The 17364-nt window shown below is 39.1% G+C and overlaps 1 protein-coding gene across 2 annotated transcripts; it reads right to left on the bottom strand.

The window, feature by feature from the left end:
- Positions 1-2794: 2794 nt before the first annotated feature.
- On the bottom strand, positions 2795-9135 carry cmtr2 (cap methyltransferase 2). Of its 2 annotated transcripts, none has more exons than XM_044137962.1 (3): positions 9095-9135; positions 7123-8382; positions 2795-6453 (listed from the first exon to the last, which is right to left on the bottom strand). In XM_044137962.1, exons 2-3 carry the CDS (start codon positions 8371-8373, stop codon positions 5407-5409), a joined length of 2298 nt encoding a protein of 765 aa, XP_043993897.1. In that variant the 5' UTR covers positions 8374-8382; positions 9095-9135; the 3' UTR covers positions 2795-5406. The 2 variants fall into 2 exon arrangements, with proteins under 2 accessions (XP_043993897.1, XP_043993905.1); XM_044137970.1 differs by having other exon boundaries at positions 9035-9104.
- Between the last annotated feature and the right edge of the window lie 8229 nt (positions 9136-17364).

Raw genomic sequence — 17364 nt, 5'->3', positions numbered from 1 at the left:
AATTTGCTGGCTGGAGTTTGTTGCACCATTTATTTTTACAGCAATACAAGGACAAAAAAGTCTGTCAGGCTGCAAATTTAGCCCATTTTTTTTGGACAATAGCTCAACAGGCTCAGATCGTGCAGAGGTTGTTCGTGATGAGTGTCAGTTTTTCAAGTCCTATGACAGATTAAAGTCTGAACTTTGACTGGGAAGTGCTAGGAGTGCTAGCATAAAGATCCTCCAAAACAAGAAATTTGTTCCAGAGATTCATGTTTTTATATTACATGAAAGTCAAAGTAAATCTGATACAAAAAAAATCTTGAAAGCAGCTGGTTTGTGTTGTGTTTGGCTCTGAAAGTGATAGTGGTGCACAAGTAAGAGTTTCTCACCAGTCTGAAGATACGAAAAGCAAAGGCAGCTTGAAATCTCTTATTTTTTGCTAATTATATTTGTTAGCGTGGCCAAGACTTCAGTCTTCCACTTGTCTGACTTCCTGTAGGAGCTAGCTGCGCTGCTGCGACAACAATAAAGGATTCATAAATGCTTGGGAACTTGGCAACAGTGCATCTTCATACTCGTCTAATTTGAGCTAAAACTGAAGTGTTTATAGAGGGTTCAGGCTTTAATAATATCAATCTTTGCAGCACAGTGGGATTCACATCTTTACTTTGTCTATATTATGCTGCTAGCTGGGGCTAGCTTGAACAAAAGTTGGAAATAACTAGTTTTAGAGAAGGTTACTGTATTTGTTTTTAGATTTACAGTCATTTTAAAGGATAGGGTCACAGGCTGAGTCAAAGTAAAGTGGGTGGTGGAGGGAAATGAAGTCCAGGATGCCCTTTCTCAAAATGAATATATGTGGCTGACTTCTTATTTGCAGGACACATTTCATTTTTTAAAGTCACAGATGACCTTTATAACTGTTCTCTTCCCTCCATAGTGATTTAAACAGTATGCTACTGCAGCTCAGCTGAACACTATAAACCTTGAGTTAGATTGTGAGTTGATATTTTATAGTGTTTAGAAAAAAAACAAAGGTTTGACTTGGTTTCTGTTTTTGGGTTCTTCCAGGAAAATGTTTTCTTTCTGCTTTTGCTCTGAGCTGAAAGAGAACAAGCTGATCCTGACAGAGCGAGCTTTCCATCTGAATGCTGCTTAAACAATTTGGAAATCAATTAAGAGAAAGCCTGAATATCAGCTCTCATGTACAATACAAGTCTGTATTTTGATTCGTATCTTTAAGAAGTGTTTGAATGTGAGTAATTCTGTTGTTCAGACCTCATTTGACCTAAAAAAAAAAAAATAAAATCTGAGTTCATGCGAAGTTCATGAGATCCCCATCTGATCACTTAATCCACAGATTTAACAGTTGTCAGTATCTGCTGCAGAGCTCAGTAGAAACACTCAGATCAGGGGTTGTGTTCGTCTTTTAACTCACTTATTCAAATATGGCTGCAGACCAAGTCAATTAACCCCATCCGCTGCAAAGGCAGAAGCTGTCAGGGCTTAGCGTAACACTCTCTGGTGTCTCAGATGAAGACAGAAAAAACAAAGCAAAAATACTTTTATGAAAAAAACAAAATGTTCACAAAATATATTTGTTTTTATTAAGTTTAAAAAAAGTTATCTACAGCTTGTTCCTAAATTTGTTAATAGAAATGTTAAATTTGCAACACAGTGAAAATTCAAAGTGGGAAATCTGTTTTACTCCATTAGTCTTGGGGCCATGAAGCCCTCCCCGTCTGAAGCATTTCTGCTCAGATCCTCAAGGTCGAATCACCAGCCTGAATGTAACTTTGGTAGACATGAAACTCCCAAAGCTTTAGAAATAACTTCATGATTATTTTTATTTTTTAGACGGGGCAGGGTATGTTGTTCTTGAGAAATTTTAGTCTACTTCATGTTGTCAAACAGGTTCTAGTGAAGGGATTTCCTGATATTACAGAACAACCAATATTCAGTCATTGGTGTGGCATGATAATTTCAACCAAAAAATGCGATCAATCAAAACCCAGGAGGGATGAGATTAATTTACTCTGGGCCGTACCGGTTTGGATAACTACTGTACTTTTTCCTGTGACAAATGGAAACATTGAAAACTGTCTTGTCAACTACTGTCTACTTAATTTTTAACAAAATTGTTTTTCAACACTAGTCTGTGTGGACTCCAGATCTCAAACCAAAAAATACCAGGAGAATTTTCAATAAGTGCATTCAAAATCATAATTTTAAATATTTGTTTCATTAAATTTTATTTTTAATGCTGCTTTTAACCGACAAATCAGAACTGCACTGTAGATCAAATCCTTACTCAGATCAACGTGACATCAATGTGTACCATATCTCAATTGCAATGCAGCACACATGGTAATTTGGACATAAAATAAAAATATATAGACAGTTTAGATTAATATTTATGGTCCTTTACATCCACAAATAGAGTTTAATCAGAAATGAATGATGTCGAAAGACGAGTAGAAAGAAAAATGTGAATTACTCACAATTAGTGTCGTAAAATAAGATCACAATGTCATGTTTTCTAAAATTGTGCAGTTTTAATAAAAATACAGCAGATCTGCAGAGCAGAAAACCTGTATTAACAACATTCTCATGTTAATGCAGACAATCTGCAATGCAGATTTAATATTTGTCCTATATGATGGAGCTGCATGAATGAATGGAATAATATTGTTTTGGATCAGTAGTGAAAATATGAGTTTTTCCTTCTTTAAGGGTTATTAATATTCAATGTTTTGAATATTCTGAGGCAAAAGAATTAAATATTCATTACAGTCCTGTATCACAAACAAAAAATATTTAATCAGCCTCAACGGCAGTTTATTTCAGTGCACATTTTTATTTTTTCTTAAGAAAATAAGTTATACAGACTCTTACAAAATAGAATAAACTAAACTCAGAGCTATAAGAACGAAGTCTTTCATGATAAATAAAACAGATTAGTGCACCATGTCTTCCCCCAAGCATGAAAAACTGAAATTAAAAGCATTAACAGGAATTTAGCGTCAACATCCATGAGAGCTAAAAGATCTTTAGCATCGTGGTAAGAAAATAATTTGTAACAAAAACAACAGGCACTTCGGGGGAAACGCAGAGCCTCTTTGTTTGGTGCAGAGGATTTTATAACGGATTATTATTCAGCTCCCTTTAATCACAGATCAGTTCTGCTGATCATCTTCTGAAAATAATCTGCATTTTCAAGCCTTGCAGGTTTTAGTTCTCGCCTGCAGGAGTAAAAGAAATTTACAAGGTTAAATTAATTTGACACGTTGGACGCTCAAACATCAGGAGCACCGACCTGATCAGATAACCTCAAATCAATCGCAGATGATCATTTATCATGTTTGAGCAACTTGTTTCAGGTCTTATGAATCTTAATCAAATAAAGAGGAATCTTTGTACTGAGCAGTTTCACAAATCAGCTCAGTGGGTGCAACATAACATCAGCTGCATCCTTCCTGCTTTGAAAAGAAAATTATTAGAGATTAAAAATGTGTTCACTGTTTATTCAAAGTGGGAGAGCGTCAATGTTCGTCCAAACAAGATTGATAGTTCAAACATTTGGTTGCTGCCTGAAAATACTGAATTCAGTTTTAGCACTATGTAAGGCTGGTTGAATGTTAAAGTAATAATCACAATTATTCAGGTCAATATTGACATCATGATTGTTTGGCGCTAAATCTTAAACTTCGGTGAAAGAATGGATTTCTAGCACTTTGAAACTAAAATTATTAAACAAAAACTGCTTTCCTAAAAATCTGATTTTGTTGATTCTATCATTTTTTAAATGTTTGAATGGAATTTTAAACTAAAATACAAGTTAGATTAATGGCGTGGGCCGAGATAAGTTACAGCAGCAACATCGTTGTCTTGGAAGATTCAAATGCTTCCCAATCTCTTCTCTTCTCCGTTTCTCTGAACTAAATCATGTGTGAAACTCTGGTTATGTTTGTTCATCCTGGTAAAACTACGACCGTTTAACTGAGCGAAGCTCTTTACTCATTCAATACGAGTTAGAACATAACTGATAAGTAAAACTAATAGAATTAGACAGACTGAAATCTATCAACTCATTATTTCTGTCAATTTGAATTAAAACGCAATTTCACATCATATTAGAATATTACATAAGACCAACAAGGCAGATAAGTCACAAAATGTAATTCTTCAAGGAAATGGCTGCATGAACATAGCATCAGAAAGTTGAGTGGAAGGAAAAAGTGTGCTTGTAAAAGGCATAACTTCATCCTCGAGAAGTTGGGAAAGGAAAAGCCATTCTAGAAATCACGTGAGATTTATAAATCATCAGTATTTTTAGGACTTAATCTAAAACTAGTGCACTAGTTACATTAAGCCAGTGCTGAGCCAGAGATTATAACTAAAGATTATAACTAAACTCAGTGGTCCAAAGTCCTCTTTTAGAATAAATATGCATTCAAATTATAAATCAAGGATTAGGAATCACAGGATTTGCTCGAGGTTCAGTGTAAAGTTTGCAAAGTCGGTAATGTGGAAACCATGTCCTCTGCTGATGTTGGTTCTTTAATAAATGTGGAATCACTGTGATCAACAGCCACCCTGCCTGTCCAAAACCCAAATAAAATAAAATATAAGACACAGAGTTTTTCAGGAGGAAACAATGCAGACAAGCTGAAGGCGCCATTAAAACTTGGCTTATTCAGCAGAGGCTTGGCTAAACGTCTCCATGCCACGCCGCACTGATGCAGTAAATCAAGCAAACGCAGCGCAAAGCCGATATTAAGAGGACCTTCATGTATTAATATTAATTGTTCTTAGTTCATCTTATGTAATATTCTAATTTTCTGAGAAACTGAATATTGTTTATTTCTAATTCATAACCATCAAAATGAAAAAAAAAATGAAGAAAATGTATTTCCTTCACTGCAAAAATAGAAAGTCTTGCCAAGTATTTTTAGCCTAGTTTCTAGTGAAAATATCTGAAATATAAGAAAAGGAAATATATAAGACATAAATAAGACAAAACTAACTTAGAAGTAACTTTTAAGTCAATAATTCCTTAATATTTATGAAAAAGTACCAGTTCCACTTAAAATATGGGAAAAGATTAAATAATCTGCCAGTGGAACTAGTGTTTTTTTCTTCAATACAAACAAACTATTAAAAATTGCTTAAATAAGTTTTGTCTGATTTCAATTGTACCGAGACATTTGTACTAGAAACAAAACCAAAATTGCTTGGTACAACTTTGTGTATTTGCAGTGTTCTGTACATAATTTTGATTTATAAAATTAAATTCAAGAAGTAAAATTTACTTTTACTTAGTGGACTGATCCTTTAGGTTTGTTTTTCTGTTAGTTGGGGTTGGAAAAATAAAAACGGACATGTCTTATTGTTCTGGAGTGATAATCCGCTGCAGCATTAGACTCAGTAAGCTGCCTCCTGCAGCAGGAGGTGCAGCTTCTGATGGGTGATTTCAGAGTTCATGGTCCAGAGGAACTCTGTTAGTCCTCCTTTCAGCAGCTCCTCCATGGGAACAAACTGCAGCACCTGTCTGTCACCCGCGTGTGTTCGGTTCTCCCCCATGTCTCCTTCTCCTCCAATCAGCTGCTGGATGCTGCTCTGCACGTCACTCAGAACCGGGAGCATCGGAGCGGCCGCTTCGGGGCAGAAGCCGACGCACGTCAGCAAGGCCCCAACTCCGCCGGACGGGGGTGGACACCTGAAGGAGATGGAGCGGAAACAGGCGTGCAGGCAGAACACAGCGGCAGCGGTGACTCGAGTCAGAGCTGAAAACACCCGCAGCAGCAGGGCGTCCCCGGCGCTCAGGGTCTGCAGAGCAAGCAGGACACATCCCAGCAGCTGCTGCTGGTACAGAGGCTCGCCGTCGTGCAGCAGGATGCAGCCTCTCTGAGGAATCGAAGGCTCTTCACTGAACGTCAAAACTAAATTGTCTACTTGGCTCTCAGCAGCAGCAGCCCACGATGTGCGGCTGTCGAACACCAGACACCGCCTGTTCTCTTTGCTCCCCTCAACACCTCCAGCTTCAGACAAAATGGAGGCAGTGCAAGCCACACGGCAGGAGCGGCAGGGGGTCACTAGAGTCCAGTCCACCGCTGCACCCTGCAGGGCTTCGTTCAGGTGGTTCAGCAGCGCTGAGTCACAGAACGGAGAGTTCCTGACTGCAGGCAGCGCAGCTCCAGTTACAACATACCATGAATCTACACAGCAGCTGGAGCGCGGTCCTTCCAACACGCAGCCCAGCCCTCTGTCCTCAGTGCAGTGACTCTGTATCAACGCAGCCTGGCAGCTCCGCCCAATTCGCTCCCTCCAGCTCAGGTTCTGCAGGTCCCTGCGCTCGTTGAAGGAGCCGGTTTGCTTCTTCTGGCCCAGAGGTCGACCTGCTGACACGCTGCAGCAGGCGGGACTCACCGTGTTCCTGGAAATCCACCGACTCCTGGGAAGAAAGCTCACCTGCACACAGAAATACTACAATTAATATCCAGATGCGATGCCACAGACAAGAGAGACTAGTAGAATATAAACCTCTAGAGGCTGGTTAAAAGTCAGATACATGATTATTTTTGTCTGTGTTTTAAATAGTAAATCCCCGTTTTGAATGACTGCTTGCTAAATCCAAATATTCTGCTGCTGGCCATGCCAAACCAGTGTTTACACTCACACTTTATACACACTGCAAACAGATACTCAATGACACAACCGAACATCTTTGAAAAGCAGAAGTAGAGCCTCCTGTAAAACCAACAATAATGCAGAAAGTGGTTTCTAAGTGGTAAGACAAGAACAAAACACTTGTCTTTTCCAGCAGCCATTGTACAGCGGATAGAGCGGTAAAACCAGCCGACCAAATGTGCTAAGCTCAGCGAGGGTTGCTAGGCAACAGAGCTGGGCTGAAGGGTTGGACTTGGCTAGGATTGAAAGGTGACAGAAGAGTCCCAATGGAATGCGACTTAAAAACAGGAAGGTTTTTGAAATGGCTCGTTTTCTAGACGGTAATAAATAAATAAATAAAAACACCCACAATTTTTTTGGCAATAAGTTTAAGCGGTTTTTAGAAGCAGTTGAGAGCCAAATGGTAGCACAAGAACATAATAGGTCCAATTTAATAAACATGCGTCTTACCTGGAAGCGCTGCAGGTATTCATGCACAACACAGTCTCTGATGTGGTCAAGCCGCTGCCTCCTCTCTGTGCTCATCCCTTCAAACAGTCGCAGGTTTTCACCGATGGTCTCCACCTGCAGGGTGTGGAAGTAGGAGCACAACTCCTCATGCTGCTTCAGAAACGTCTCTGGGATAACCGAGCTGGGGAACAACGCCTCTCTGTCAGCCAGATTTGGGCCATAATTTCGGATGAGTTTGGAGAGCAGAGGCCTCACCTCCTCCTTGCTCTCGTAGTTCAAACACACGACGTAAACCTCGGAGTTCCCCGCTTTGCTGGTGGCGGGTTTGAAGACGCTGACAGAGCGGAAGCAGCAGTTCAGCAGGTAGAGCAAGCAGACGGAGGAGTGTTCATACAGCGTGAACATCTTCAGGACGAAGGAGCCACCGGGGCTCAGGAGGAGCAGCGCTGCAGCGGCCTCGCAGTAATGCAGCGACGCCACCAGCGCCTCCTGCTCGTCTGGGTTCTCCTGACAATCGAAGCTTCCGTCGGCCGTCACCACGTCGACCCGCCGCATGTTGGACACAAACACTTGCAGATCCAGCAGGTGCTTCTGGTGCATGATGTTCCCCGTGTTGTCGGAGCCAAAGAACCACCACGGCAGCGTGTTGGCGATCAGCCGGTCGTCCACGATGGTCGTGCTCCCCCCGTTGGCCTCGTGGTACGGGTTGAGGGTGTTGGCGACCCAGCCCCAGTCGCAGTAGCGGGTGGACTCGTTCGTTTTCATGTAGTGATTGAGAGCGGTGATGAACGCTCCTGGAGCTTCACAGAGATGGACGGAGTTCAGCTCCCCGTTTTGAAGCGCCTCCTCTGGCAGAAGGTCAAAGGTCCCCAGGATCTCGTAGAACTTGCACCAGGCCTGAGTGCAGATCTCCGCGTTGGCAGCCGAGCGAACAGCAGCGATCACCTTCCCAGCTCGGTTGGTGGAGTTGGTGTGTTGGTGCCACACTTGTATGTTCTTGTCACTGAGCTGGTTCTTCACGGCATTCAGAGACGCCTTCAGCTCCTGCAGGTGTTGGTGGTCCTCTGCCGGGTGTTTGAGAGCAACATTAGGATCCGGGATGCGCCATCCCTCACCCACCGGCTTCATAAAGGTTTTAACTTTGTTAAAGAGATCCTGGATCTCTGCCTGCGTTTCAGGATCAGACGGCACCAAGCTGCAGAAGAGCTGCTGCTGTCGGACCTTTCTTCTTGTGCCATAGCTTGAGCTCATCCTCCCCACCTGTAGAGCAAATACAATGTGGGAATTATTAAGTTTAAAATCCACATCTTAAATTTCAAATATATATACACAACTCTGGAAAAAATTAAGAGACCACTGCAAAGTGATCAATTTCTCTTATTTTACTTTTTATAGCCATGTGTTTGAGTAAAATGAACGTTGTTCTTTTATTCTATGAACTACTGACAACGTGTCTCCGAAAATCCAAGCAAAGATTTTGTATAAATTAGCAGAAAATGAGAAATGGTCAAAATAAGAAAAAAGCTGTAGTGCTTTCAGACCTCAAATAATGCAAAGAAAACAAGTTCATATTAATATAGAAACAATACTAATGTTTTAACTCAGGAAGAGTTCAGAAATCAATATTTGGTGGAATAACCAGGAGGTTTTCAATGAGGCTCAGTGCAGTAGAAATGAGAAAACTGCTTTAATTTTGTGCACAAAAATTGAACAAGTAGTTTTGAGAATTTCAATTATGTTCTGAAAAATGCACCAAAGCGACTGAGGAAATCCGGATGAGCTGCGAGGATAATGAAAACATGTCATGATTATATTGTGTGACGTCCAAGCGTGTCACTTTTCACGGACTTTTCAAAACCCAAATAGATTTGTATATCCCTAAAACTTCTTTCCCTCAGGGAAACGTCTGTACCTGTCTGCGGTGTGTCAATTTCAGCTTAAACAACCTGAAATCAGCGAACAGACAACTCACCCAGATGATATTCAGTAAGGAAATGGAACACACCACCCACGTGACTTAAAGCACACATTGCGCATGCGTGAAAACAAGTGGTCGTAGTTTTCTTAAAGGAGTAGCTCCGAGATTTGACCGGTTCAAAATTATGCATACCCCTGTAGCGTTTGAAAAAAAATAAAACAATTAAGATGATAAAACAAAACATTATAAAAGTCCTGAATAAAATGCTGTTTTTTTCACTTTTTGATAAAAAAATGGTGTGTTTAAAATTATTTATCCTCAACAGCATTGCATCAATCAGATAGCTAGATAGATAGATAGATAGATAGATAGATAGATAGATAGATAGATAGATAGATAGATAGATAGATAGATAGATAGATAGATAGATAGATAGATAGATAGATAGATAGATAGATAGATAGATAGATAGATAGATAGATAGATAGATAGATAGATAGATAGATTTTATGCCAAATTTAATAAATTTTGCTTCATATAAAATAAAATGTAATGGTGGTTCTTAGTTGTAGTGCCACAAGTTTAATATGAGATTACATTTTGTGTAAATCCTGTCTGAGAACTGAAAAGCTACATCCAGCCTGTCTATATCATGCCACACCTGTCTATTTTACAGAAGATTCAAAGATAGTATTGTCACTTCACTGGATGTGTTTCATGGTAGCTGGTCCGCTGATGACAGTGTCATGTTGAAGCAGATGTTTTGCCAGATGCTGTGCAACTTTTAAACTAACAAACAGAGATTAAGGAGTCGGCCCTTTTGCTGTTAGACTCTTCAGACTGATTAAAAATACCTAAAGGATCTATGATCTAATATGATTATATACTATGAATTAATTAATTTAAAATAATATTAAATTTGAAGGTGAAATGTGGAACAGAAACATCTTTATGGGGGGATGAGTGCTAAGGATGACAACTATATTTTAACTCTGACTAGATAAAGGAGCAGAGTTTGAATAAACAACAATCACGAACAGCTGCTCTCTGTCACAGTGATGCAAACGAGTCGCGCTCTCTCCTCCTACAGCTGCTGTCTGACAGCAAACTCTCTCCAAACCTTTCTCAGTCGAAACATGCATCTTCTGAAAACTGACAGGAAAAAGATCAACCTCTGAATTGGAAAAAGATTTAACTGCCAGATCACATCTGGAGTTGTGGATGTAGACAATAATTTACAATGTAAACAGACACACAAACTATTTGCATTAACATTCACAGCTTCTGCATTTATTGTCACCATTAAGAGATTATTTTTGCAGGCCAACAAGCAAAGCAAAAAGAAAGCAGACGTTAAAGCAGGGCCGGCCCAAACTAGGCAGCCGCTTAGGGCCCCAAGGCCACCAAGGGGCCCCCTCGGTGGAGCTGATTATTATTATTGTTTTTTGTAATAATTTCTATGTCGTTATAATACCAAAAACACACAATTTCACTATGAAGTGATTTGTTTTTACAATAATATTTATTTTATAATGTATGTAGAAATGATTATTTTATGGATCAAAAGGAAAAAAAATTGCTCCTGGGGGCCCCTGTTGGTCACGGTAGGTACTGCACTCTTGCACACTGCACACTGCAATGTGCAGTGTGCATCCAAACTGCCAAAGCTCCAGTCAGAAGTTGCGAAAGCAAAACAATGTCTCAAAAAAGGACTTATTCTTCAAGGAGGGAGAAAGGAAAGAGGAAGGACAGAAAGAAGCCAAGATAAAGTTTATTTTAATGTGCCTTGGTAATGTTATGTAAAGTAATGTAAAAGATTTGTAAAGCTGCTCATAGAAAATTAGCTTGATAGCGACCTGGAACGGTCCAGTTCAACAGCCGAACATTTATTCTAGGGTCTTTGTGTGAAACTGAGTTTAAACTTTAAATGAGTTGATTCTCCTGCTTGGCTCTGTATATTTCTGAGGTATTTTTGGTTTCAAAACGGCGTATTTGATAACGTTTGATAATAATAACTAAAACTTCTTAATGTTTGACATTGTCTAGCAAAATGTTTTTATGTCAGGCTACATGGCCGCTACATCCATGAGCTACTGTATTTGGGGAAATATTGTTTGCTGCTGAGCTTAATCATTTTGTGGGTAAAACAAACATTATTTTTACATCAACTTCTAAGTTATGTGAAACTTCTGTTAAAATCATTTGAAGGCTGAGAATCAGTCCAGTACCGGTACCGGTCCACATTCTCAGGTGAGCAAGACTCACCTGGTAAAAATTAAATTTTTAGCTATTGGAGTAACGCTTAAAAGAAATGTATTTAATCAAAGAATGTCGGCTGCACCAGTTGCAGTTTTCTGGCCGATCCCTGGTTACCGATCTTTAAAGAACCTGACCTGCCGATTTTGATTTTGACTGATATGACTTTTTTTGTCTGAAATGTTGCTAAATATAGCAAGAAAGTCGCTGAGTTGGCAGCAGTGGGGTGAATATTGTTAACTGCAAACATTCAGACCTGACCTGGTGAGTCGGTCTGTTAGTCAAACTTCTCACTGCAGAGCAGAAGAGGACTGAGACTGATTTTTAAACCTTTGCTGATGAAGATAAGATGGGATTCACTGGCCAATCATGATCCCCAAAGTTAAGAAAATTGGCCCCCAAAAATCAACTGGTTGATAAATCGGTTGGCCAATAAAAGGATCCTATATTATACATGTATATAATGTAAACAGCACTGCCAGAGATGCAATAAGTTTATGGCAGGTGTGTGAATGATCTAATGATCGGGCTGCTGAATGCAGTCAGTCCACATTGTTATCAGAACTAGAGGGCCCCAAAACCACATTTTGCTTAGGGCCCCATGGAGGCTTGGTCTAAAGAACCTGGCAAAGCTATGACAGCTTAATGTTAGTCTGCCTGTGAAATACATTGCAGTAGTGAATGTTATTTTAAAAAAATAAACACTAACTCATTTTATTAGGTAGAAAATGCCAGAAAAGGAAGAATATCCAAATTCTCAGTTTTGTAAATGTGCAAACTCTTTAATAAATACTTGACTGAATCTGTGTTTGGTTTTTAATACATGATAAATAACACTACTCATAATAATATTCGATAAATAACCTGGGCAAAAAATGTCAAGTAAAGGTCATGGGTTACAGCACATCCATCTGAAGACTGTGCCAGCGTTGCGCCTCCATGAGTTTTCATACGGAGGCCTGTCAACTCTCTCTGATTCATTACATCGATGTGGCCCCCCGGGTTGAACTTTCTCCCTCCATGCGTGTGATCCACGTTTGTCTGCACAGATTCATATTTCTTCTCCCTGAATCATTGATGATGAAGGGTGGTGGGTGCAGAATGGGCTGTGACATAAACCCTTATCACTGCTTTAGCTTGCACTTATGCTGAAGAAAAGGAATAAAATATCCACCCTGAGCCACAGTTTACTTTTTCTACAATGCGAACAACAGAATGGGAAACCTCATGTTGGTGGAAACGGTTAATGTCATTCCTGAATTTTATGTTTGAAAATTATTTGTTGTTGAGGAAATATGTTGGGATTGTCGATCAAATAAGACACAGTTATGTGCCATGTAGGCTTAGAGATGTCAAGCTAAGAACTTATTAGCAGGCAATAAAGTTTATCAGTTTAAATTAAATACCTCATTTTTGTAGAGCATTTGATTTAATATAGGTTCAAAAGGATTTGTAAATTATTACATTCAGTTTTAATTCATGTTTTACGTAACGTTCCAACTTCTTTGAAACTGAGGTTGAACATAGTAAAGCATTTTAAGGTGGTTTAACTTGAAAATGAAATTCCACCCGCTGCCTTAAAAATGCAATTTAGGTCAACAAGAAAATTATTTTGGTTTTAACTCAGAAATTAAAGTTCATTAAGTTGATTTAACAAGAGACAAGTTGACTAAACATTGTTTTTAAAGTTCATTAATCTTGAATTGTGAGTTTTGACTTAATGCTACAATTTAAAACAAATAATTATTTCACAATTTGCAAGAAAAGAAACTGCCCTCACCTGGTTAAAGAGCCACATTTCTCTATTGTCAAGTTAAAATAACAACTTATTTTACTTTAGAATAATTTAAGTTCTTTGAAATTGCATGAACAAAATTTCTGATCTGATAATGAATTTTGTTAAACATCACAATGAATTCTGCTCTAAAACATTTAATGTGAACAGGATATTGTCTTCAAGCTTCAAGCAAGAGTCAGATCAATGTAACGCACTACAAAATCAAGCCGCTAAGCATTCTGGGAAATAGTTCCCTGATTTTTTTCTTCTTTCAGTTTTTTAAGTGCTAACCTAAAAACTCTAGTTTATTCAATTGTTGGAGGTTTGGCTAAATGAATACAAAGTTTGCACAACTCATTACTGTAAATCTAAGACTTGCTACATTTATTTGACATAAAGAGTAGAAGAGAGCAGGTACGGCTAAATGTTTTACCATGTAGTTTTGACATGTAAAAAGCCAATGAAACACATGGCTATTTGTGGCTGACAAACATGAGAAATCAAGGAAAGATTCAACTTGTATTAATACTTTTGAAGGCATCTGGTAGTTCTTCTCTATGTGTAATCTTGAAACAATTGTTGCTGAAGGTTTTAATTTGGTAGTATTCTGTAATTTGATTTCATATTGAGCAGATTGTTGCACAGAATCGTTCTTAATAATTGCTCTCGGTCATTCTCTCAGCGCCATCACCTTCAGATGATGGATTCTTCTTCTTCAATGCTGGATTCCTGTAAGTTCTTGCTTTGCTGTGTGAGCATGCAGCCTCCCCCTGCTCTAGCATTCAATTCTTCCTCACAAGGATTTATTTTCCATTCTCAGGTGTCTATTCCTCATGGTGGGATTGTTTTCACAGAGGTGAGTTCAGCAAGTCTGCGGTCTTAATTGCTCCCCATGGACTGGGGGAGATCATGTTGTCCCGTTGGCCTCCGGGCAGATGCTTTTCTTCTCCTGAATGCTCAACAAAAAGGGAGAAAATCCCAATTTTATGATGGGAAACAGGCTGCTAGGTTTGTGTGTGTGTGTACAAGGCTCTTTATGTAATTTTAGCTCCTGTGTCCCACTGTTTGATGGTGGTGAGTCGTGTATTTGTTGTCTGCACACACGGCTTGCAGGGAATGATGATGCAGTTTATTGTCACTGCAAGGTGTTTATCTCCTGTCGCGTCGTGCCGAAGAAAATCCCAGCACAATCTGCCAAACAGTCCACAATCTGGATTCTGCCTTATCTGTTTTCAACACAGTTTTCATTGTTTGGCTGCTGCAGCAGTTTTTATCTCTGGTGATTAAGATGCAGTCACTCAGGCTGGAGCTGATGAAAACAGATGATTATTGCAATGAGGCGCAGTGTCACTCTAATTTACAAAAAGTGCACACTCCCACTCTCACTGCTGCTCAGCCACATTAACACAAGAGCAAAAATGTGTCAGAGGTCCTGGTTTAATGCACAAGCACACTTCCACCCAGATAATCCCACTGTGACATTCATTCTTAGCAACAGTAAGTTTTTATTGTTCTCTGGAGCGCGTAATTATGCAGTTTTAGAAGCAGCGGCTTTGCATCGAGTGAGGAGGAGTTTGGTGTGAAGAATTGTTCCCGTAGCATATTTCTACTGATAATCCAGATTGGCTGCATGATAAAAAAGCTTGCTGGAGGTTTGCTTCAAGGATATTCTTTGAACATGATCGATACTAATATACTAAAATCCATACTTTAGTTTCAGAGAACAGAGCTCCTTCTTCCACATGTTTGCTTTGTTTGACTGGTTTTCTTTCAAACAAATGGTTCGAAATAAAGCTTTCGCCATCTGAAACAATTTCTGTTACTCTCTGAGACTGAATTGCTTGGATCTCATCTCCCAGTTTCCTGTCATTTACTGAACCGAGCTTCATCAATGACAACTTTAAGCAGTTTGTTTTGTCATTTATTCTTCACTGTTCACAACTCTGTTCTCTTTAATCCCTGTTGGGTATAATTAAAGAGCCAGAAAGCTTTGCGTAGTTTTGTTTGATCAGAGAAAAGAATTAGCCACAGATTGTTTATCCTGCTGGAGGTTAGATAGCAAACACAAACCTCAGTGAGGGGCTCATCAGGTGCTAAACTAACCACTAAAAATGTTCCTTTGTGTCTTCGCGTCTCGCTAGCTGCGGTTGCTCATATTTATTCAGCAGCTGAGGGTTTTTGGAACGCCAGAGGCCAGATTTCATCAAGAAAAAGGCGCTGTGCAGCTGCGTTCAATGCGTCCATGTTATTTAGAGAACATACATGTTGAATTAAATAAGTTACTTCCCCCACATTTTCTCGCACACCACTGTCTTATCACATGTACCTCACAAAGACACATGAAACTTCCCCGTCCTGGATTTCTCTTACAGTAGACTGAGTTTAATTAGGATTTATGTATGTGAGTGAGTAATACCCCTAGTTCTGTGTGTTGTTGTTATTTGAACATAAATAAGATGTAAAAATGCTCATAAGAACCTGCACTGCTTCCAAGTTGACGATTTGAACCTTAATGATCAGCTGCCATCTTAGTTACTGACTATTAGCAGGAATCTATATCTGGCTCAAATGTAATAAATCAGTTGGTCAGATTAATCAAGTTAATCTGCAGAAACTAAACTCAGAGCATTTCAGCACAGATCTTGCCAGTCCAGTTGTTCCAGATTATTATGCACATGATTTAAAGTCTGGAATGATGAAAACTGCTGTTCATCGGTTCATTTTGAAAGAGTGAATGGGTTTGAAATGATCCTGCATAAAAGCTCTGAGCTGAATGAACACAGATATATAATGTCAGACAATGTAAGCAATGCTTATAATTATTAAAATACATTACCATTTTATATCTGTACTGCTAAGTATGCATAGGATGTTATTTAATTACTTTGAGCACTAATCTGTAATTTTTATGTACAAATCCAATAGGATTTGCACACCTGATCCCTGAATTATTCTACACAGAAACCAAAGATGCTGCATTATTGCTACATTAGGATAATTAAATCTCAGTCAAACTAAAAGCTTCTTAAACTACTGGGCGTCTGCAACATTTCATCACCTGATTTCCACTCTGCTGGTTGAATATGAGCGTTTTGCTACTTTAACAAATCTAAATTTCATGGTGCTGTTAACACACCATTAGCTGGATTGCACTATTATCTATAATCTACATGAAAAGCGTGTCTGACATGCAAAGCTAACACAAGAGACCCAACTGAAATTCATAATATGGTTGTGTTTGCGACTGGCTTTATATTTGAACTGGAATGATTTTTTTATTGGTTCTTAAGAGGTTAAATATTCATGTTCACTTACAGGTCGTTCAACAAGAGCTTTGACTTTCTCTTCTTGTCATCAGCAGCTCAGAAATCATCCATCCATCCTGAGAACCTGAGTGAAAGTTGGAGCAGAAGCTTCATTTTGTCAAACCATAATCCACAAGAAAGTCCTAAAATATATTATCTTTCCATTAGTGTTACCTGCTTTGTAAAATATTTTACAAAGTTATCTGAAGCAGGAGGATGGCTAACAGGGGAAACTTATTCTCACATTACTTTTTATAACTGGGCAATAACTTTTCTCCTTCATTTCAAAACAGTATGCTTATCCAGAGCTGTCTTTTAATATTTAATCACATTTTATTTCTGTCTAATTTCAAAATGTGTTTAAATGGGCAGTATGTAACATTTATAAAAGATATATTTTTTTACATATTTGTTGAAACTGTCACTATGTCATGATAGTATGGTATGAGACAGATTGTCAGTGAAAAATCTAGCTCTTTTGCCTTCATCCAGTGCTTCCAGAACTAACTAGAAACAACCAATCAGAGCCAGGAGGAGGGTCTCAGCGCTGTCAATCACCTCTCTGTGTGGCGCTGTACATCCCACCCTCCCACTTTGCTCTCTGGTATGCTGAAGCTACTTTGTTGTGAATGCTCAGGCTACTTATTCTAGCCTCTAATTACGGCAGATAAACAGCTTTTCTGGAATGGTAAGTTGTTTCTCCACCATTAATTCATTTAGCAGTGACTACATGAGACTGATTGACAGCACTAAGACCCTCCTCCTTGCTCTGATTGGTTGTTTTTGGTTGAGAGTAGTGCAGGTATCAGTAGCAGCGTGGGGAAGAGGTTCACCTTTTTACAGGTCTCCTGTCTCACAACAAATATGTGAAAAACATTATTTTATTAAAGCTACATGCTGCACCCTTACCTGAAACTATTACATGTGACAAAACTCCCCAAAACACAAGAAATATATAGATAGGAAGTCAACTAGACTACATTGCT

This window comes from Gambusia affinis, linkage group LG02 (assembly GCF_019740435.1).
Source record: "Gambusia affinis linkage group LG02, SWU_Gaff_1.0, whole genome shotgun sequence".
Lineage (NCBI taxonomy): Eukaryota > Metazoa > Chordata > Actinopteri > Cyprinodontiformes > Poeciliidae > Gambusia > Gambusia affinis.
Note: the sequence above shows the minus strand (reverse complement) of the source record. Positions and strands in the feature narration are given on the sequence as shown.

What these genes read in the sequence shown, in the direction of transcription:
- cmtr2 (XM_044137962.1), bottom strand. Translation starts at nt 8,373, where the DNA reads ATGAGCTCAAGCTATGGCACAAGAAGAAAGGTCCGACAGCAGCAGCTC. An exon ending in AATACCTGCAGCGCTTCCAG is followed by an intron (nt 6,454 to 7,122) that starts GTAAGACGCATG and finishes TTCTGTGTGCAG; the next exon opens with GTGAGCTTTCTTCCCAGGAG.